The sequence below is a fragment of the Populus euphratica genome, unplaced genomic scaffold (assembly GCF_000495115.2).
Source record: "Populus euphratica unplaced genomic scaffold, PopEup_1.0 scaffold341.1, whole genome shotgun sequence".
Lineage (NCBI taxonomy): Eukaryota > Viridiplantae > Streptophyta > Magnoliopsida > Malpighiales > Salicaceae > Populus > Populus euphratica.
In genome coordinates this window covers 281,773-297,030 of record NW_011500093.1, presented here as the reverse complement: position 1 = coordinate 297,030, position 15,258 = coordinate 281,773, and the positions used below count along the sequence as shown (strand labels likewise).

Sequence of the window (15,258 nt, the reverse complement as noted above, 5' to 3'; positions counted from 1 at the left end):
GAAAGCTAGCTCACTTTCATCTTGTCTGGAATGGGTGGAATGGGAAGGATGACATGAGATTGCCATTGTTGGAAACAAGAAGGTAAGCAAATCAATGGCGTGTGGATGATTCTAGTTGGAGCCAAAATATATGTAATTTGACTCAAACTCAATTATTAAGGTACAATTCCGGTCAAGGTTGTCATTGCATGCATTGAAAGCCATGTTAACTAAGTTAAAACATCAACAAGTTAATTTACCAGATTTCAAGAAACGTTTCTCTCATTATCAAAAATCATTTCAACGACACTATAAACATCATTTAACTACAAGTGTTCAATCGATCTTGTATATAAAATTCAGGTTAAGGTTTTGCATTCAATGGGTCCACGGAGTACTCCTTGCCTGACCATATAAAAAATGATACATGTAGCCATTTTCTAAGGAATTCATCTAGCTCGCTAACACCATCCTTGCGATCCTTTCAACCCACTCTCCAGGAGTTAGGCTCTGGACTTTCATGCCTATGCTTTGGAAATCATCTTGCCTGAAAATTACAACTTAGTGCATGACTACCACTTGGCATTAGATACCTGAGAATCTCTTAAAGGAAAAACTTTTTGTACTAGGTCAGGCACACTTTGCATAAACCTAGTCCCATATTCACACCTTTTTCATACATTATAGAGTAATATATTGAGATTAGGGTAATTATCTTGCATTATTAACCCTAAAGTAGATCAGGGATCTTCTTACCTCATTTCCATGCAGGAAGAGGAAGAGAAAGAGAAAGAAAAACTAGTATATAAACCCTGTAACAATCATTAGAAAAGGGAGATAGCAATGGAACATTAATAACATCGTATAACCATATTACAATAAAAATAAAATAAAAAATAACATGATCACCATCATCACAATGGAGAAGGAAGATCCTTGTCATTATAAACATTTTTCCCTCATTAAAAATTGTTGATTTAAGCATCGAATAGGGAGACTTGTTTGCAGGTACCCTTGGAAAGTCAACCTTGCCAACAATCATCACCTACCAGTCCAGCTTTCTTGCTTTTACCCAGGAAGGGGCACATGTTCCTAAGCAATTGTTACAGATCTCTTCAAGGATCTCACTTTTTTGGACCAAAGCCCAGCTGGAGCCCATCAATCTCATTAAGGCCTGAAAAAGAAGCCTCGTCAAGCATTAACGGCCCGGGGGGGTAAAAAGTGAGAGGGGAGAGAGTCGAGAGACTATCCTCTCATGGTATTGTTATTTCGAGCGTATTGTCACAGATGAACAAAGAAGGGACACTAGCACTATAGACTAGCTGGTTCACGGTCGATCATTCACATGACTAAAGCCTATCTTACCTTAATCATCTTTTGCGTGACGACTTCGAGCTTGTTTGATAATTTAAAACATAACTTTGCTTAAAGAGGAGTAAGAATTTTCTTCACCAAAATTCGGGGAACTTACTTTTTCAGTGTAACATAACCATCCCAATTTCTACTTCCAGAATAAAATCAGCCATCATAAATAATTAGAGATGCCAGGCCGATAATTTCGTAAGCACAACCATCCTTACATTAAATGAATAAATATGTTTCTTGTCCTAATTAAGCTTTATGGATTATGGTGAATGAACAAACATCTAGCAAGCGACCAAAATAATTGTTTGCTAATTGGAAAGGGAAAGTTTTGCATCCCTGCACTGTTTGGGGTGGTAAAAATTCGTCACGGCTAATTTGATATTTACCAGCAGAGAAATCTTCACTGCTTGGGACCTGGCCATTCCAGGTCAATGTGTTCCTACATATAAATTCTTTTGAAAATTGAATCGCTAGAGGTTTATTAGATTGAGTTGTAAGAAAATAACTCATCCCAGGGAGCTGCAGCGGTGTGGTTGATACAATTTCTTGAAGGTAAATTTTAGCACCATCTTCTTTTTTATTTTCCCCTTGTTACTTGGCAAGGCTTGGGGTATTTTTATGTAAGAGAAACATAGCTAGAAGAAGATAATGCATTCAGTAGTATTCAAGCTGCCCTTGATATTTCTGAATGTACTCTCTTTGTGCAGTATACATGAATCTTCTTATCCATGCTGCATTCGATAAAGATGCTGCTGCTCTTAAATCCCCAAAAGCTTATGACATATTCCTCTTTTCCTACTCTGATTGATCGAGAGCCTCCCTAAGGTTTCAGAGCTTGCTATTATACCCTTCCACTATTTCTTCATTGCAGTTCTGCAGTTCTTCATTTGCTATTTCTAGACTTTAAGTTTCTTGGATCAACTTACCATTAAACCTCGCCTCGGCCATGCCTTTGAGCTTATGGTTAGCCTTCTCTGTTTCCTCTTTCTCAACTTCTCTCTTTGCACAGATCTTTCTAACATCAGGGTACCTCATCTCATCTTCTTCATTCTTCGTCTGAAGTTTCTTGTTTTGCTTTCTCAAGCCTTCATTGCATGGATCATACAGGATTTCTCCTTAGCTTGTCGACTTTCAATGCCCAAAGACTTGTTTTTGGCATTTATTCTTGGAGAAAGAAATTGCATTGATTGATCAACATGCTACAACAAGGCAAAGCCACTTTTGCAGCTTGGAAGTCAATTTTCTTCCCATATGCAGAGAGCTATGAAAGCAACACCTAGGTAGCATAATGAACATTAATGGATAATTGTTTGGTCCCTTCTCACAGCTAGAATATATTCTATCTCCCTTCTTTGTTAACATTTGAAATTAATGTTATGTTCAATGAGACAACAAAATAGTAAAAAGGCTTTATACATTGAGGGAAAAGTAGTGCCCATGGTGGGAAATGAAGCTAAACTTTTTGCTTGGAAATTCAAGTATGGTTATCTCACTCCTCATAATTAGCTATATAAATAAAGACTCTCTGGTGGAGCATTATATCACCCCATCTTCTTGATTACTAGTATCTATAAGAGCAAGAGAGTTCTTGTATGAAGATGAAGAGTTAGACGGTTTGGTAGCCAAGGATGACTTGCCTATTTCCTTCGTAAGGCTTTAAAAAGCATGAAATGTGGTTTAGAGCTCAATTGAAGGGTTCATAGGCAGTCTACTTTGGTTATCCTAACAGGCTCTTATTTTTCATGCTAGACCTACATCTCTTCTACATAAATGTTCAAAAGGTAGCTCCCTTTCATTTTGTCTGGAATGGGAAGGATGACATGAGACTTGCCATTGTTAGAAACAAGAAGGTAAGCAAATCAATGCCTTGGGGATGATTCTAGCTGTAGCCAATTTGCGCAATTTGACTCAAACTCAGATTATTAAGGTATAGTTCCAGCTAAGGTTGCCATTGCTTACTGTTGATGCCTTACGGCTACGACCCGATTCCTTCAAGACCCTGTAAGCATAAAGCTGGATCGAAATATGACTTCCGATTAGCCCTCAGACGATCAAGTTAGCTCCCTTTCAATATAATACTTAGTGGTTTTATATGGGTGTGTGTTCTTCATTTTGTTTTTCTTTTATACATATGATTTCCTTTTATACTTGTGCCCCGAGTGTGTCCTGTACCAAATGCATTGCTGAAGCCATGTTACTCGAAGCATGGACAATTTGATCATAGAATTTAGGAAACTTTTCTCTCATCATCACAAATAATTTGGACGTGGTTGAGATTCACTCTAAGCCCGCAAGATATTTCCAGAATCCAAACAGATCCCTCCCTTCAAACAAAAAAGAAGAAAAATCAAACGCTGAGAATTGACCAAAGAAATTTGAATAGTCATATAATCACAATCTTCTTCATTCTCTCTCACTAGTACTAATCAAAGGTACTCCACCAAAAAATCTAAAAACCACAGCCACTCCTAGGATTGTGTAAACAAGAGAGAGAGGAGGAGAGGAGAAATGATTAAGATTCCATATTTGACCGCCTTGAACACCTACTTCAGCTATGGATTACTCTTCGTTTTTGGCCATTTCCGTGATTTCTTTCGTAAAATCCTCGGTTGCTTCCACTCCAGCAATCTTCAGGTCCTCCTCTTTTTTATTTATTTTTTCATAAAACTTTTCTTGCCTCTGGTTTATGTCGTTTTTGGCATAATTTAGTTCTAAATGCTTCAATTTTGTGCGTTTATGATCCGATTCTTGTTTAAATCAGGGCTATGCACCGATTTGTTTAGGACCCGAAGACTTTTACATTCGTCGATTATATCTTCGAATTCAGGTACTTTAATTCATTCGTTTATTTATTTTAAGAGTATGGTTTTTTTTTTAATTAGAATCAAAATTGATTTATTTATTTTTTAGAGGAAAAACAAGTTTTTTTAGTAATGTTTTTTCTATGTTACGAAAGACAAGTTTGATTTAGTTACGTTGGTGTTTTGTTATCTTCATGTTTTTTAAAGTTTAGGATTGTTTTGGACGTCCGATTTCGAGTGCTCCGGACGTTTGGTTTGATGTTGTCCAGCGTTTCTCCAATGACAATAACAAGACTTTGAGGTGAAAACACTGGGACAGTACCTCTTTCCATTATTAGATGGTGATTCTTTTGGGGCATTTTCTTGATTAATTGCTATAATTGTGTGTTGAGCAGACGGACATCGAAGGTAACGAGGTGTCTGAACTTGGGGTCGTATAATTATCTGGGGTTCGCTGCCGCTGATGAGTATTGTACGCCTCGTGTTATTGAGACATTGAAGAGGTTTTCACCGAGCACTTGCAGTCCTCGTGTTGATGGAGGTATGTGTATCATTTCTTACCTTTTCTTTCCTCATCGTGTTCTGGGTGTTCATTCTTGAGCAATGCAAGTTTTTTTTATCAGGAACCACGACACTACATAACGAACTGGAGGAGATTGTTGCAAACTTTGTTGGGAAGCCAGCTGCCATAGTTTTTGGCATGGGCCATGCCACAAACTGTACCACTCTCCCTGTTCTGATCGGAAAGGTATGTGCATAATCTTAGTTGTGGGATTTGTATTATGTTACGATTGAATTACAGTTTGTTTTATTTTTACAGGGAGGGTTAATAGTTAGTGATTCATTAAACCACAACTCAATTATCAATGGTGCTCGTGGTTCAGGAGCAACAATTCGGGTTTTCCAACACAATAGTAAGTTGAATGTGATAGTCGTTTTCAGTCTCCGAAATAAATATTTCCGTGTTCTCATGCATTGGAATCTGGTTACCCACTTTCCGCTCAGCACCATCTCACTTGGAGGAAGTTTTGAGGCAGCATATTGCGGAGGGGCAACTAAGGACACATAGGCCTTGGAAGAAGATATTTGTCCTCGTGGAGGGTATTTATAGTATGGAAGGGGAACTCTGCAAACTTCCAGAGATTGTTTCAGTATGCAAGAAATATAAGGTGACAGATGGATTGTAGTAAATAGTATTGCTTTGTGCATCTTGAATAATTTCAGTTTAACCTTTTATTGATTAGTTTTTGCCTGGAAATTTTGTGATTCTTTCTTATAGGGAAATTACTTTGTTGCTTTAGAAAACAGGTGGATTATTATAATATACAGTTGCAATTTATAACTTCTGAAAACTTCTGTTTTTAAATTCTGCTCTATTGTTTCACAATCAATGGAAGTTGAATCTGTTTTATGGGGAAAAATGATTTTAAAAGTTAGGGATGCTATGAATCTGAAAGTCATGTAAAATATTTTCTGGTCTGTTTTTTGCTTTACTTCTTTAACGTGCTTTTGCATTGCCAAGCTCCTTGATTTTCTGCTTAATTGCGTTAATAGCATCTATCTTCTTTTTTATCCCCTGTTTGTTGCAGGCATATATTTACTTGGACGAGGCTCATAGCATTGGAGCAGTTGGGAAAACAGGAAGAGGTGTTTGTGAACTCTTAGGAGTGGATACAGCTGATGTTGATGTTATGATGGGAACTTTTACAAAATCTTTTGGATCTTGTGGGGGTTATATTGCTGGATCTAAGGTTTATTACTTGTGCACCTCTGTTCTATTTACTAAGAGTTCTATAAAATGTGGTTTGAGCTTTCTGGGAAGAGTAATGTTGATGCATGTCTTCGATATCAATTCTTCTTTACTTGACCACTAGTTTGTTTTAACCCTAATTACAATCGACATTTTATAATACCAGACCTAGCCTATACTTTCTTCTATTGTAGTATGAAACTTCAGTATATGATTTTTTTTGTGCTCTTTCTTTTCTTGATACCTACCCACTTGGATGGGTTTGGCATCATTAAGTTGTCATGGAAAAGTACCAGTGGGGCTTTTTCATGAGTACTTTGCCTCTAGTCATATTGAGTAGTCGAGTTAGCAGCTTGGATGCTCTCTTCTGCCTTAAGAAAATATTAATGATCATGTTTTGGTTTTTCACACCAACCACCAAGTGGAAGTCACCATCTGATGACCAGAATAAACTTGTATAGTTTAGAACATGTTGGTGGATAATCCTTCTTAGCCGTATCATGAGTACTATCATTTTTTGTTAGTCTCCACTAATTCTAGAAATTCTGAAGGATATTGTTTGTTGTCAACGCCATATGAACTGTCTTTGCTATGACATATTCCAATTTTCTGATCATTTTCATTTTACTAGTGCAAAATATGCAAACTTGTTTCTAGTGGATTCAGATATTGATCTTATGTGAATAAATGCCCAATGGCTGAGGTTTGCTTATTACTTCCAGGAACTAATCCAATACCTTAAGTACACATGTCCAGCTCATTTATATGCAACATCAATATCGCCTCCAGCTGCACAACAAATTATATCATCCATAAAGGTTATTCTGGGAGAGGATGGTTCTAGCAGAGGTATTATAAAAAGATTCTTTCTTTTCTGATATACTAAGAAGTCTTTCTGAAAATACTCAGATTTGAGTTTACACATCAATTTTGTTTGTCGACATTGTTTCACTTTAGGGGCTCAAAAACTTGCAAGAATACGTGAAAATAGCAACTTTTTCAGATCAGAGCTGCAGAAAATGGGTTTTGACGTTATTGGAGATAATGATTCACCAGTGATTGCCATAATGCTTTACAATCCAGGAAAAATCCCTGCATTTTCTCGGGAGTGCCTAAAGCAGAATGTGAGATCCTAGTAATTGTTTTTTTGTTTGCATTGTCATGTAGATATTATTTATTCATCAGATTTTGTAAGGGCATTCATAATTCTAAATTTCATTAGTTGCTTATGTATCATCGTTTCTGTTCTTGTGGATGTCACTAGTTATTAAGGTCACACATGCTGTTACAGGTTGCTGTCGTGATGACTGCTTTTCCAGCTACCCCTCTGCTTTTGGCCAGGGCACGTATTTGCATATCATCCTGCCATGCCATGGAAGACCTTCTCAAAGCATTGGAGGTATGTGTGCTTGTCAATATGGACTTCTTTTCTATTACATAATGCATTCTCCTCCTTTTTGTGGTTTTGATGTTTTGTTGACCATCATTATCGAAGTCTTTGTGCATAATTTGGTTCTTAAACAACTGTCAATTAAGACTAGAGACTCCAACCGACCAAAGGATAGGGTATGGTTACTTGAGCTTAAAATGGGAAAGCAATGGCTATGAGTTTGCAAATACCCACTTCTTTTCTGATGCTTTTTGTCTGTTTAATTTTTGTGTGGCATTGAGTTGACAGAATTAGCAAGTCATTTCTGACGTTCGATTACTAATCCGAGCAATGCTAAATTCTCTCTTTCTGGACAGGTTATCAATCAAGTCGGCGACCTCATCGGCATAAAGTACTCCCCTGCCGGGTCTGATAAGCAGCATCAGGAGCAAGATGCAATGAAGTTGGAGTGAGACTCAAGAATCCCATCTCGGTGAAATTGCTCTATGACATGAAAGCTTCGATCTAGCAATTTGAGTAGCATGTATGTGCAGCATTGATTAGAATTCCTCTTGAGAATCAGAAAATGCTGTAGCTGTCTTGCTAGCATCGAAGCCTTCCTCTTGTTTATTTATGTGCTCGCATGTCGTGTCCTGTGTAGCCTTACTGTAAATTTGTTAAATGCTTTGATTCGGACCTCCAGTAATCTCATAAGCATGTCGTCAACAAGAATATGCAGTTGTTTATTTTGTCTTTAATTCAGAAATTAATTTTTTCTATTACAAAAAAAACATTATTTTTTGTTAATGTAAAAATAAAATCCATAATTATTTTATAAGAAATTATGGTTTACTAGAAATAAAGTAAACAAAGCAAGAGTACTGAGCTTTATAAAACAAGTTTAACAAAGCAAAAGTGGCTAAAGTCCACTTGTGTCAAGGAGGCAGTCTTTGCAAGCAAACCAGAGATGACAGGAAGTTGGTGCTCACTGGCACACAAATATTGCTTTCTTGGACTTTCAGAGTTTCCTGCAACAGCAATAAACACAAATATTGCATTTTGAACAGTGAAATTATTTTCTTATTCATGCAGGGTTAACTTACCTAGCTTGGTTAGTTTTAGGGTAGGAAGGTATTTTTCATGGAAAACATTAGTTATTAAAGAAAATGAGAGGGTTAATTGGTCTTTTTACCTCTTTGATACAAAGTGTAATAACTAATTTACCTTTTAAAAAAACATATGTTTTCCTTAGATCAAAGGGCTTCATGGGTTTTTCATTTTTTGTGGAGCACAATTACTTAATTACCCCTAAAAATAATATTTTATAGCTTTGAATGCAATGGCACTTTAGTTATTTCACAATGTTTTTTTTTTTTATTTTCATGTTAACATGCTTAGAATACCCTAGCAAGCAAAAGCTGCCAATACATTTAGAGTGATGCATGCAACGCCAAAACAAATCAAAATATTGCTATTCAGAATGATGTTTGATACGCCTCATAGTCTCTATTTCCTATCATGGTAGTAAGGTATGTGATGTCAAAAGACCGTCAATTAAGCTCTAGTTATATGTTTTTTTCTTTTTCTTTTTCTTTTTTCCTAAAAGAGCATGTTGGCTTTTGCAAAAAACCAAAGAAATAAATATATTAGTTTGTTGAGTCAAATTAGGTCTTTATTCTTTTTATTATAATATATTTAATTTTAAATTCTTTATTAAATTATTTTTTTTAATTTTATTTTCTTATTATACATTTTGGAATCTCGTGTTATGAGTGATCATTATTATTTGGATAATCATTCTTAACAAGCATAGAAAGAGAGATTCCCCAGTAAAAAAGCTATTTTATTTTGTTTATTAGTATGGTATTGATTGTTTTTTAAAATATTTTTTATTTTGAAATACATAAAAATAATTTGTTTTATTTATTAACATTTATTTTTTATATAAATACATTAAAATAATTTAAAACAAAAAAATTATTTTTTTAAAAAATATTTTCAGGCTATAAAAACAAACAAACAGACTAAAAATAAATAAAAATCTCAAGCACTACTAAAAATATTTTCAGGCTATAAAAACAAACAGACTAAAAAAAAAAAAAAATCTCAAGCACTGCGCAGGCATGGCCAATTCCAGGCTTCCATATTTTAATATAGCAAAATTGGTCCACAAACATTCCAGCTATGGTGATCGAAAGGTGGCCTGGAGGCTGAAGATGTAACCTACCACGTTTCTTTCCACATCATCCAGGCAAAACCTAATTGTATTATCAAAGAGTCTCATAGTTTATTTATATTATAGAAATTTCCAAAGCAAGAAATGATATATAAATAATAAATATAGTATTCGGTGAATTAATATATCAAGTGTAATGAAAAAAAAACAAATATAAAGAGCCAATGACAGCTCCTTCTTGAAATCCACCAAATTATTAAAAATAAAAAATGAAATTCATGTTATATATGTAACCTAATCTAAAGTCTAATCTACAAAAGAAGGAAAGTAAAGCACAAGGCCATGATTAACCCAGTTAGACCCCACCTCGAATGGACACAATGGCCGGCACCGCTACCGCTACCGGTCTCTTCCTGAACGGACTGTGCAGATGAACCATTAAAATTAGGATTGCTACCATACAGCGTTTGGATCCCTTCAATGTCATCGCTGGCTAATTCAACTTTCCTTGTCCTTGAAGAAATACTAGGGTACATGATAGACTCTTCCACAGAGGAATGCCCTAAACCTAACAAATGTCCAATCTCATGCACTGCCACGGACTCCAAATCCACAGCTGACGTCAACGCTGATGTCCTGACATCACCTGTTACAACCCAATGCTCGTCGTCGTCAAGATGGAGTCGCCCATTTTGGGGAGAAAAAGCGTGTGCTAGTGTCCCCAAGACCCCATCAAACGGCTCTCCATCTCCATGATCGCCACTGAAAAACGCAATCCGGATATCAGCTGTGTAGATAGAATCCGTCTGTGAGAAATTCAATGGAATCACCGTTGACCAACGGTCAAAAGCGCGGGAGAAAACGGCCTTGACCTCGTCGGATAGTTGATTTTCCGGCAAGAACACGTAGGTTAAGGCTTGTTTTCTCCAACGAGGCTGGCCAGTGAAGAAGCTGTAATGAGAGACCGTGTGAAAGTGATGGCTTGACGAGGTATTATTGGTCTTGCCAGAGTTCATGCTCGTAGAGCCGTTGATTATATCCGGATTGCCGCATCTGGGCCGCACGATGTGGTTCACTGTTTGGTCGTCGAGTTGGCCAGTGACGTTAAGGTTGAAGTTTTGTTGGTAAGTTCGGAGAGCAGATTCGAGGTTGTCGTCGAAATCATCGGTGAAATTGGAGAGGGAATTGGGGATGTAGCCGAAGTATTGGAAGTAGTTTTTGAGCTTGGCTAAGCCGTCGTATTTTTTACCTGCGTGGCAGCCGGCTAGTTGTTGGAAGAAATCCCACGGATTACCGGTGGCGTTCTTGAGCAACTCTTCTGGGATTGAAGTGTAGTTAGGGAAAAAGTGAGCAGAGATTGAAGGAACTGAGAGGAGAAGAAGAATTGTGCGAATTACGAAACGATGATGATGTTGCCGTGATTTTGTCATGATTGTTTGGTTTTGAGTTCTCGAGGAAGAGAATTTGCCGACAAAGAGAGGTTTTTGGTTTTGGTTGGAAGAAATTGAGAGGGGGTTTTTAAGTAGCAGAGGAGAGGTGCGACAATGGTCAATTAAAGAGGAGGAAGTTTCCAAGTCTCTAGAGGAATGAATGCCCGATTGGTAAAGGAGGCAGGAAGGAAGCCGGCAACAGCAACATCATCAATGGACTTCTTGGATTTGTTGGTGTTATTTTCTCCAAAACCAATACATTGTCTGACTTCTCGTGTTAAAAATTATAATTATGTGAATACGTGGAGGGCTTTATCTCGTTTTGAATCATTCCCACTTTTGCTGGGGTCTAGTGGTCTTCATCTATGGTCACGGGGATTGAATTTTGAAGGGGGCAAACCTCGGATTATTCCTCCAACTTTTGATTTTACCAATTGGGTCTCCAAATCGCAGATGACTTCTTTGAATGGTGCATGGGCTGTTCATGTGTTTTCTCATTAGTCCTCGTGATTCCCACAAGATTTGAACATGAAAATACCTTATCTTTTCACTCCTCCAAACATTTGCTAGAACAATTAGAATAATGGATTAAAGGAATAACTGGATATGCTTTACATTTGCTAATAGGGAGAAATGTTAGATATTTTCATGCATAAATTCTGGGACCATTAGAATTCGTAAGAAAACAATCAGGCAGAAAGATCCAATTGTACGAAAAAAAATATCTGGGTAGGGGGATCCAATCGATCAAATCAGTAGTTCAAGGACTCATCAAGGAGCTATATACAGTCAGAGGACTAATCTAAGGTTTGCACTCCAGAAATATTGAATAATTTTAATTGCTAGGTCTCACAAATCTACACATTACTCTACCAAGAAATTGAATGTGAAAAATAGAAAAACTGATGGAATTTCTTTTAAAAAAAATATTAAATTTTGTTCTACATTGAAAGTCAAGACGATATTTCTACAAGTCTGTTTCATAATATGGTTATAATTACTATTTAAAATACTTTTTATATAGAAATATATTAAAATAATATTTTTTTATTTAAAAAAAAATTATGTTTGAAATTAATAAAATAATATTTTTTTTATTTTAAAAAAAATTATTTTTGAAATTAATAAAATAATCTAAAAATATAAAAATTTTATTTTTTAAAAAATATAAATTAACTCACGTTTCCAAACGACCTTCATAGAATTGACTTCGTTGTCTGAACAGATAGAAAAAAGGTAGGCTGAGACCAGGTCAAACTTGGAGGTTCAACTGTTCCTTGCAATGGCCTCTGATCGCAAGGAGGCTCTTACATTACACGGAATTATTTTATACACATAGGGTTAGGTACTAAGGCAATTGGAGAATAGTCAATCCTGCATCAATTAAATGATCACCAAATCAGGGTTCATCAAACTGTTTTAATGACGGCTGATGATTTCAAAAGTGGAGCTATCTATATGTATAGTTAATAGAAATGACAGGTACCATCAGTTTTCTAAAACATCCCATGCCATAAATAATTCAATTCTTTTTTTGCTCCCTCTTGATAACCAACAGATTCTTAAACAATGGAGTAAATTTTGATTTCTGATACAGCAAATTGCAGAGGGCCTAAGAAGGTGATTGTCACTGTATTGATTTCTGATACAGCAAATTGCAGAGGGTAGCCCTAAGAAGGTGATTGTCACTGTCGAGGGTATTTATAGCATGGATGAAAAAGAACTGTGCGTACTTCTGGAGAAGTCCAGTCTTGATTCTTGACCTCAGAAATACGCTAGAAATTTGTACTCTGAAGGCCGACATTCGAGTTTCAAGCACTTCCTCTGGAGGTTCTATATCCTAACATCTTGAGACCTTTTTACATCATGGGATATCTACAAAGCTCTAAATTTGTCAACTAAACGTATCACATTTGCACGTCTGCCAATGAAACCTAAAAGCCAGCAGACCCCAAACCTAAAATGCGAATTGGACATGACTACTCTCATAAAAATCGGTCTACAAACATTAACTTATGATCAAAGCTACATCAATTGGCCTGCAAATTTGCAAAGACTTGCTTAGCTTATACAAGGTATATATATCAATTCTAACAAGAGGGTTTAGTTAAATGCATAAAAGGAGGAACAATGGAAAAGAAACATTATTATTCATGAAGAGACATGTAATGCAGCCTATAGAATGCTCCAAGATTTCTCCCCATCAACCAACAACAATGATACTCAATCCCCTTTCCCAACGTCAAAAATAATCATAAAATGATAGGTTTTGGCATATATCTGTAAATCATTCAATTTATTCCACAAAAGAAGGGTACATGTATAGCTAGCATTAGCTTAGAATTGAGTGCATCTAACATAGCTCTTGCTAAAACAAATTTCACCCACACACCTTTACTGAGAAACAGACACCAAAGGGATGCATCCCTTCACCACTGTTCAGTTTGCTTGAGACCTCTACATCGATTCTTGATCAAGAATATCCTAACCAGAGTTACTTAACTGGTCTTCTCCGAATCTTTGTAATCGGCTTAATATTTCCTCTTAAGTAACCTAGTCAGCATCAAATACGAATAACAAATCACATTCAGATGCAGCTCATTCCCAGCTAAAATGGTGGTCAATTGAAATGTCACGTATTAGAGAGTCAACATTGAAAAATGATGAAAGAAGAACTAATAACAGCAGAACAATTTAGAACTAACTACCATGCTCTGAATAAAGGTGCTATGCATTGGATCACCAATCCAGTAACCCTAGTCTCCACAAATATGAACTACATATACTCTTCTTGAATGTAAACTCTGTCTCTTTCAGAACCCACTCCACAAGTTGAGTCCTCATTCATGCAATGACTTGACTTTTCTTAGTCGCAGTTCACAAAGTATTCCACATACAACTTTAGAGTACCTTAGCGTGTTAAAAACTGCACTGCTATACACCACAAAAAGGCAGCTAGAACTTCTGGCAACCTCAGCGGACCTTAAAAGTTGAAATCCAGACCACACCTCATTAGATAGGTTGCACTTCCTGCTGACAATTTCTAAAAACCACCAACTCTGAGCTCAATAGAAAGTCAATCTTCTAGTGTTGAGGAATGGCAACCAATTCGGGACTCTAATCTCAACAGGTTTATATAAGTTACTGAAGAGTTTTAGAAGACAATAAAACCCCAGAGATGAATAAGGGAACAAGCACAGAAAATATGCAAACGTCATTGACTACAAACAACATGCGAATATTGCATAAAGAATTACAGTTTTTCTCCATTCACTAATTGAAAGTATGATTATTCACATTCAACTTTTGGCTTGGAACTTCAACTAATCTGCTTTCAACCTCAAAAGGAATGAAGTAAAGCAAAAGACTTATGCTTTGATTTTGAATTCTTTTCATAAGAATATTTAAAGCAATTTCCTTTTCATGCATTTCTCCAAGAATCAAATGAAGAAGAGATATAGCTTCCGGCTCATTAAAACAGCCACAACTACTTCAGTAAATCAACTCAAGGGTCATGCAATAGAATATTGCACTGAATTAAAAATGCATTGATATAGGGCAAGAAAGTAATACTAACCAATACATCCTACTAATACCAAAAAGTACTACTATTTCTAGTAGACGGAACGAAATAGGTCAAATTAAATTCAGACATGATGCATCTTAATTACCATGGCTGAGAAAAGCTATCCATTAAAAAAAACCTCTACAAGCTCACCAAAAAACCATCAAGAAAACCCCTTTCCTAGCTTCTGAATCGCACAAAACATCTTCCTTCTAGACCCAACAGCATTGATCCCCATATCCTTCAAATCCTCCAATGTCAACTTTGGCAAAACCTCATCATCCACCTCATGAATCTCAAAAACTGGTGCGTATCTCCCTAACCCTAAACTATTCAGCCAAATCCTCACTCCGTCCTCCCCTCCACCACCACACCTACCAATATTCATATAATCTCTCATATCATTATCAGATGGATCTGATAAATCAACACCGTCATGACGATAATCATGATTAACATTACGATCATTCCTCCCCCTAATTACCCTCCTATAGCAATGCACTTCCCTCCCATTCGTCTCATTCCCATCTCCCAAATTATCAAGTGGATCACGAATATGGCTTTGTTCTTTCAACAAAGTCTCTGAATTCTCAACATCAAATTCTCTACAATCCTCCTCCTCCTCCTCGTCTTCACCACCACTGTATTTCTCCTCCCCTTCACCACCATTACCACCACCACCACCACTACTATCATCAAATTTAGACACCCAGTTAGACCTAACTCGCTTTGCACTAACATTCAAAGACCCTCTCTTTTTCGAAGAATGATTAACTCTCCAACTCCCAATTGCAACACTATCCAAATTAATATCATTATCCCC

The 15,258-nt window shown here is 36.6% G+C and overlaps 3 protein-coding genes across 3 annotated transcripts in view; 1 reads left to right on the top strand and 2 right to left on the bottom strand.

Moving 5' to 3' along the window:
* The first annotated feature begins 3,121 nt into the window (after positions 1–3,121).
* On the top strand, positions 3,122–8,041 carry LOC105109188 (long chain base biosynthesis protein 2a-like). The gene is made up of 12 exons (XM_011003808.1): positions 3,122–3,978; positions 4,106–4,171; positions 4,358–4,446; positions 4,541–4,686; positions 4,769–4,893; positions 4,966–5,059; positions 5,151–5,314; positions 5,735–5,896; positions 6,618–6,744; positions 6,853–7,019; positions 7,187–7,294; positions 7,642–8,041. Exons 1-12 carry the CDS (start codon positions 3,853–3,855, stop codon positions 7,735–7,737), a joined length of 1,470 nt encoding a protein of 489 aa, XP_011002110.1. The 5' UTR covers positions 3,122–3,852; the 3' UTR covers positions 7,738–8,041.
* A 1,654-nt stretch (positions 8,042–9,695) lies between these two features.
* Positions 9,696–11,175, bottom strand: LOC105109187 (metalloendoproteinase 1-like). Its single transcript, XM_011003807.1, has one exon. The coding sequence runs from the start codon at positions 10,868–10,870 to the stop codon at positions 9,752–9,754; it is 1,119 nt and encodes a 372-aa protein (XP_011002109.1). The 5' UTR covers positions 10,871–11,175; the 3' UTR covers positions 9,696–9,751.
* A 3,213-nt stretch (positions 11,176–14,388) lies between these two features.
* LOC105109201 (uncharacterized) overlaps positions 14,389–15,258 on the bottom strand; it is a 1,192-nt gene continuing 322 nt past the window's right edge. Inside the window, exon 2 of the mRNA XM_011003820.1 lies at positions 14,389–15,258. Within this exon, the coding sequence (XP_011002122.1) occupies positions 14,599–15,258 (660 nt within the window). The 3' untranslated portion in view covers positions 14,389–14,598.